The 7,774-nt window shown below is 33.6% G+C and overlaps 1 protein-coding gene across 1 annotated transcript; it reads left to right on the forward strand.

The window, feature by feature from the left end:
• The first annotated feature begins 598 nt into the window (after window positions 1-598).
• LOC126882592 (uncharacterized) lies at window positions 599-7,274 on the forward strand. Its single transcript, XM_050647564.1, has 2 exons — window positions 599-1,435; window positions 7,260-7,274. Exons 1-2 carry the CDS (start codon window positions 599-601, stop codon window positions 7,272-7,274), a joined length of 852 nt encoding a protein of 283 aa, XP_050503521.1.
• Window positions 7,275-7,774: the final 500 nt, after the last annotated feature.

Below are 7,774 nucleotides of genomic sequence, written 5' to 3' on the forward strand. Positions count from 1 at the left end.
ATTTACATATTTTTTGTTAAAAAGGTGATAAAAAATGAGCGCGTGTGTTTTTTAAAGGTGGAATATCCATATTTGACGGTAATCTGAGATGCGTTTATAAATTTCACATCAGGTAATTTTGTTTAAGTCCTTATTTATGTATTTATATAAATTTAAATACCTGATATGATGTCAAAATAGTTTACTTTTTATATAGGTAAAAAAACATAACCAGTCCGACTCTTTGAGCAACCATTGCACGCAGGCACTTTTTATAGTCGCTTCAGTTGTCTTATGCAACGCTTAAGGTTGCCTAGGCAACGTCAAGACAACTCAAAAATCGTCCACCAAATTAGTGCAGAATTGGGTCGTCTTCTAGGCAATAACAACGTTGTAACAAAACGTTGCCACGCGGTAGACAACGTTGTCGCGTCGACAAATTGCTACTTGGGTATAGATTATTGGCAGCTGGTGCACTTTTATGGTGGCAGCTGGTGCACTTTTCCAGATTAACTTAATATTTCAAGTGAAGAGAGAGAAAAATGATTAGTGAAGTTTAACTTTTCCATGTGTAGTGTCTAGGTTATGTACGTTGTGTTGAAATCATACACAAAGCAAAATGGCAATGGCAAATACAGATTTAGACGTTAGTAGCGGCTCAACGACAATTAACATGCCTGTTCAGGTAAATCCACCGGAGAAATTTACGTTTTCACAGCCAAATATGTGGCCCCAGTGGCGCAAGAGGTTCCAGCGTTTCATGAGCGTGTCGGGACAAGATCAGAAGCCGGAGAAAGACAAAATTGACATTCTTATGTATATAATGGGAGATGAGGCCGAAGAAATCGTTCTACAGTTTCCGAAAATTCCAGCTACTTATTCGGAGATGTTACAGAGTTTTGAAAATCACTTTATTCCCCGTCGCAACGTAATATTCGAACGGTTTAAGTTTAACTCCCGAATTCAACAACCAGGAGAAGCTATAGAACACTTTATTACCAGTTTACATTCGTTGGCAGAATATTGTGACTACAGCACCCTTAAGGAAGAGCTAATTAGGGATCGCATAGTGGTAGGAATGTCAGATACAAAAACTAGCGAACGTTTGCAACTACAAGGTACTCTGACTTTGAAAGATTGTATTATTGCTGCAAAACAAGCAGAAATGCAGGCAAATCAGACTCTGGAATTGCGTAATGAAAACCGTTATCATCCAACTCAAGAAGTAGCAAAAGTGGGTGTCCAAAATAGAGAACGAGGCAATGTCACCGGATCATTTCAGAAGGCAGACAACATCAGAAGAAAGAATTTCCAGGGAGACACGTGTATGTTTTGTGGTCAGCAATCTCACTCTAGGGAGGTATGTCCTGCTAGAAGGTCTCAGTGTAATAAGTGCAAAAAGTTTGGGCACTGGGCATCAGTTTGTTTATCTGGTAAAGGTCAAAGGGAAAATAAGGTTAGTACTGTAGAAATTGATAATTTTATGATAAATTCAGAGGGTAATAATTTAAATTTTGTCGGCTCTGTTTATATTAATAATATTGAGGCTCGAGAGTGGCTGATTTCTGTGCTTGTGTTTGAGCTGCGGACAAAATTTGAATTTTTAATTGACTCTGGAGAAGATGTTTCATGTATTCCTAGTTCTCTGATGCCTAAAGAGATATTAAAAACTTTATGTAAGCCTTATCAAAAAGTTACTGGTCCATCTGGCATTAAATTGGAGGTAGTAGGAACTCTTCCTGTTACCCTCTGTCATAATAATGACATTTCAAAAACTCAAATGTTTGTTATACAAAATTTATCTAAACCTATTTTAGGAAGGAAATCAATAATAGACTTAAAACTTCTACAATTTCATGAAAATGTTACAGTAAAAAATATAAATAATGTATTTAATCCAGAGGCAGTTTTCAGAAAATTTTCAACAATATTTAATGATATAGGTACATTTAAAACAGAAATGGAAATTAAATTAAAAGACAACATTAAACCCTATGTACAATCAGTCCCTAGAACAGTTCCTATTCCATTACTCCAACCGTTAAAAGAAGAAATTGATAGATTATTAAATCTAAAAATAATTGAACCTGTTGATTATCCTACAGAGTGGGTCAGTCCCATTGTTGTGGTCCAAAAAGGCCAAAAAGTTCGACTCTGTGTGGATTATACCCATTTAAACAAATCTGTTCTTCGTTCATATTTTCCTATAAACAAAGTTGAAAGTATTTTAGCCAGAATAAAAGATAGTAAATATTTCTCAAAACTTGATACTTCTTCTGGATTTTATCAGATTCGTTTAGACCCAGAGTCTCAATCCCTTACCACATTCATAACTCCCTTCGGTAGGTATCTATTCACTCGAGTTCCCTTCGGTATCACTTGTGCCCCCGAATATTTTTCTATATTGTTAAACAAAATATTAGCTGGTTTGGACGGTGTAATTAGTCACATAGATGATATCTTAATCCATACTCCAGCACTGCCTCTGCCCACTTCTGATTCTAATTTTAATAGTAAAGAAGGTAGGTGGGAAGATTGTGCGAGTCGGAAGGATTGTGCGGGAAACAGTGAGTTGTGTAATGATAACAATATTGTGCTAACAGTTCCAAATACAGAAAATAACTGTTCTAATATGGAACAGGATTCTTCTCGTCCGAAAAGGATATCTCGACGGCCAGCTTATCTGAAAGATTATTTAATTTCATGAAAATTTGTTTTTGTAAAGAGGGAGATGTACTATCGGCACAATCTGGCAACCCTGTAAGTTGTGAAGTAAGGCACTGATACGTCAACGCGGATGGCCGATGGCAGATCTCATCTCTTCTACTGACTGTGTTGTATTGAGTCAATAAACCTGAGAAAGTGCAAGAACCCTTTTACTTACTTAACAGAACATAAACTTCGTTATGAATAATTAATAATATTTAAAAATTTATGTAGGCAGTACTATTGAACTACCGAATTCATTATTTAAAATTGTTTTTAATTGTATGGTAAAAATGTTTAAAAATTAATTGTATTAACGAAAAAGGAGAAATTCTCGTTTCGCTTTCATCATTGAAATGCATTTACTATTTTGATTTAATAAGTTTATCATGAGCATTCTTAGAATTTTATTTTTACATGGAATTGACAAAGCTGAGCCAAAACCCACAAACAATGAGGAAACGACCGCTGCATACCTGCATAAGGGGTAAGGGGTTGGGAACAAAGGCAAAATACAAAATATGAAAAACAGTTAGGCATTTGGCATTTGTATCTACAGTCAACACTATCACTGTCTATGCGGGACTCGGGACTGTGGGATGTGTATTTTGGTCTGTGCTGTGTTATGAGGAAGACCCAGTATTTCTACAAGGAATAGGAACATGCATAATTAACCTTTTTATTTTGTTTGCGGTCAACTTACAAATAAAAAATTCATTTTGGTACTTCAATATTACTTAAATAGTAAGTATGTATATAGGTACATATAAACAAAATATAAATTTTAGTTATTTACATACATATTTTACATAATATATATTTGGGTATTATAGGTATTTATATATTCAGCATTTTTATTTTTATATGCAAATAAACTAAATATATATATACCTACTTACCTATATAATATTTATATAACTAACTAAAATTTATATATTTCATATTTACTTTTTAAGTAATATAGAATGTACAAACTGCATTCCCATATGTAATATGTAAATTTAGTAGAAAGTAGAACCTAGGATGGAGATTCGGTGATGCTGAAAACATACTTCTGAGCAATATTCACTTCCTTGGAATATTCTTCCCATATACTAAAAAGTACATTCTTCCTATATACTAAAAAGATGTGCCGTAGTACATTCTAAGTATATAAATAGAAGGTTTACAGCACCTCCTTAGAATGTTCTAAAACGGATATTCTTAGTATATACTGAAAAGAAGTGCGGTAGTACATTCTAAGTATATACATAGAACGTTTAAGTACTGTAATGTAGTATATACTCAGCATCTGCTCTGCACATTCCCAATGGTAATTACGCATATTCTCAGCATATACTTTTTCTGAAAAGTATGTTCTATGAATATACTAAGAACATGAAATTGTTATGTGGGCAGTCGCTACAAAATATTATTCAAAGAAAAGGAATTCTCCGAATTCGTCACAAAATAAGCACCTAATGAAAAATTCTGTGCTCCTTTCAATCGGTCCGAATTTGTAGTTGCGATAAAAATATAAAATGGTTCAAACATTTACAAAATATTTTTATTATTTATTGTTAAATTTGGCCGCCCCCTAAAAAGTGCCGCCCCTGCCGCCCCCACTACGCTACGCCACTGTGTCACCTTTGTTCCTTGAAGTATCTTCTAACTACTTACCAATTTTCATGAAAATCGATGAAGGTTCATCGAAATCGGAGGTGACAACCTTCAGTGACTCCACTATAGGAAATATATTCTAAGCATTTTTAAAGAATTTTTCAATTCACTTTTATGTTTTTATAATATCCTTTGTTAATTTGAATTTTTACAACACCATATTTTTCTTCCAACCAATAAATAGCGACAAACATTCCCTCTTTTATGACATTTTATTTAAGAGTTTAAGAAACTTGTGACCACCTCGCCAGGTTCCACGCACCGACCCTAATTATTTAATCCCTTTTTAGGTAGGTACAATAGGCAATAAATAGTACTGGGAATTTCCGTCAACAAAATTATTTGGCTGACATTAAATTTCTACAAAATGTGCTTTAAAAATATTAGGTCTGGATCCGGCGTATGAAAAAAAAGTTGATTAATAGCAAGCTGAAAATTTGTTAATAGCTTAAGGGTGTCTAGTCGGTCAAACTTTGATATATGGGAACACTGGAACAGGGAAAGTTTTAATTGTGGAACAGGTTCAAATTTGGAACGGTCAGACCACGAAAACGTCACATGTATTTTGTCCGACAGAACTTCCAATTGATTTGTTACGCTTTCATTAAATTCTCATGCAAAAATCAGACTTCTATTTATCACCAAATGGGCATTATAATGAGTGGAACACGTGAAACATGTCAAATGATAGGAATTATGACAGGTGATAAATAGCAGTCTGATTTTTGCATGAGAGTTTAATGAAAGGGTAACAAATCAATTGGAAGTTCTGTCGGACAAAATACATGTGACGTTTTCGTGGTCTAACCGTTCCAAATTTTTAAGCTGTTCCACAATTAAAACTTCCCTGTTCTAGTGGTCCCATATATCAAAGTTTGTCCGACTAGACACCCTTAAGCTATTAACAAATTTTCAGCTTGCTATTAATCAACTTTTTTTTGACTTGCTATATAATTGATTTGGGAAATTTTGAAATTGGCCGTTAGTACAGGTGGCCGACAACACAGGTTTTACTGTGATACATGCTTGCCTTCTTCTGCGCCTGCAGAACGCCTATTCTCTTATGCTACAATAATTAATAGCTCTCGAAGAAAGGCTCTAACTGATGAAAACTGAAAAATTAGTTATCTTAAAAGTCAATAAAATTAATCAGTGAGTGTGAGTGGTGTTACTGTACTAATTATTAATCGACGATTAGTTTTTAAAATTCTTATTATTTTTTAATTTCAGTTGGTATACGGTATTTTATGTTTTCATGACTCATAAATATGTTTAGAGATGCAGAGATAATTATTACCTTCTTACCTTTTTTCAGGTTCTATATTCGAATGTACTCGAAATAAGTACCCGAGAAATTCGGGTAATTGTACTTTGAGTATGTTACTCTGAGTACTTTTCTGGAGCAATGTACTCGGTACTCTGCATTCGTTCCTCAAATATGAAAAGTACCCGGTACTCTGTACCCGAGTACAATTTATCAGTAATTGGCCCAGCTCTGCTCGCCAGTATATTTAAAAAATTCTTAGTCGGTAGATCGCAAAGAATTAGAAAGACAGACAGTATATCTTGAGTCCGACTAAGGGCCAATTTCTCATATCGAGTTCAACTCCAGTTTAACCTGAACTTCTAGTAAACGTCAGTTTAAAGTCAAAATCGTTTTTCTCAATTCGCACGTTCAACCGATGGCAATTTAAACTTGAACGAAGCTTGAACGGTGGAATTCGGCCGTTCAAAGATTTCAGAACCCAGTTCAGACGATTTCATGGATTACGCATGCGTTGTATTAACACGAAACGCTGTCATAATATAAATATATCATATTTTATTATATTAAGCCTAACGATAAACGATAACATTATTTTTGTTTTTATAATATTTATTTATAATTATTATAATGACTATTTGACTATAAATACTTAAATTTAACTTTATTCAAAAACAGCATAAAAAAGGTAGTTCAAAATGGCGACAGTTCTTTACCTTTTGCCATCTATTGGCATTTCTCGAAAGCTGTAGAACGAGCGCTGACATGAACGTGCAATGAGAAATGCATTCCGAACAAAACCGTAGATCACCGGTGAACCTGGTTCAACTGAACCATAGATTACCGCAGGTATGAGAAATCGACCCTAAGTTGGCCACCCCTGATTTACAATATATGTACAATCAAGATTAACAAGAGTAATTTAACTCAAATAACTTAACAAATACAAACCTAAAAAGAGAATCGGACAAACTTTGGTGTACGGAAACACTGGAACAGGGAAAGTTTTAATTGTGGAACAGATTTTTTACACTTTCATTGAACTCTCATGCAATAATCAGACTGCTATTGCTAACCAACATGATTCCTGTCCTTTGACAGGTTCTTCATGTTCCACTCATTAAAATACCCAGTTGGTTATAAACACCAGTGTGATTTTTGCATGAGAGTTTAATGAAAAGGTAACAAATCAATTGGAATTTCTATCAGACAAAATACATGGAACGCTTTCGTAGTCTGGCGTTCCAAATTTTAAACCTGTTCCACAATTAAAACTTCCCCTGTTCCAGTGTTTCCATACATCAAAGTGTGTCCGACTAGACACCGTTAAGCTTTAACAAATTTTCAGCTTGCTATTAATCAACTTTTTTTTGGTACGCGAGATCCAGGTCTATAAATGCTGTTTTATGTAAAATAAACATAGTTTTATCTTTACACTTATAATAATCAATTTAAATAAATTAACGTTGCATTATTTGATCAGTTAATTTTAATTCTTTATTTAAAAGCATAAATAGGTTCTCCCTAATAGGGGTTGTGCTTTAATAATTTTATAATAAGCAATTTGTTCATCGGTTTTACAAGATTTGATTTGATTTTCGTAATTGTTGCATTCCATTATATGTAACTACGTTATACTTAAAATTTCTAGGCTGGAAATTTGTAGACAATACTGTGAAGATGATTTTCTAACCGAAAAGGGCCAAATGTAAAATTATTTAAAAGTCTACACTTTTTATGCTTTTTAATATTACGGCAACATTGCCTGGCTCAGGAATTACCGTATGGATACCTATTGGAGTATATGGATGGATTGTATTTGTAGGAAACTACGTTTGGCTCAGGATTGTTAGAAATTTTTAGGCGGTATATTTTTTTTTCTACAAATCTTTTATTTGCAAACTATGTCAAGTATATATTTCATAATTCATTACGTCATATATCACCTAAGTTTAAATTTGAAAGATATACTCGTCTAACTCTATCAGAAATCGATGGCTCGGGATAACTGCTTTGTCTAATGGACTGACTGTATGAAGGATGTATATATATATATATATATATATATATATATATATATATATATATATATATACAGCGTGTCTACTTGAGTTGGAAACATATGGGAAACTTTTTTATTATTAATTTTACGAAAAAAAGTTATTC

Source organism: Diabrotica virgifera, chromosome 3, assembly GCF_917563875.1.
Source record: "Diabrotica virgifera virgifera chromosome 3, PGI_DIABVI_V3a".
Classification (NCBI taxonomy): domain Eukaryota; kingdom Metazoa; phylum Arthropoda; class Insecta; order Coleoptera; family Chrysomelidae; genus Diabrotica; species Diabrotica virgifera.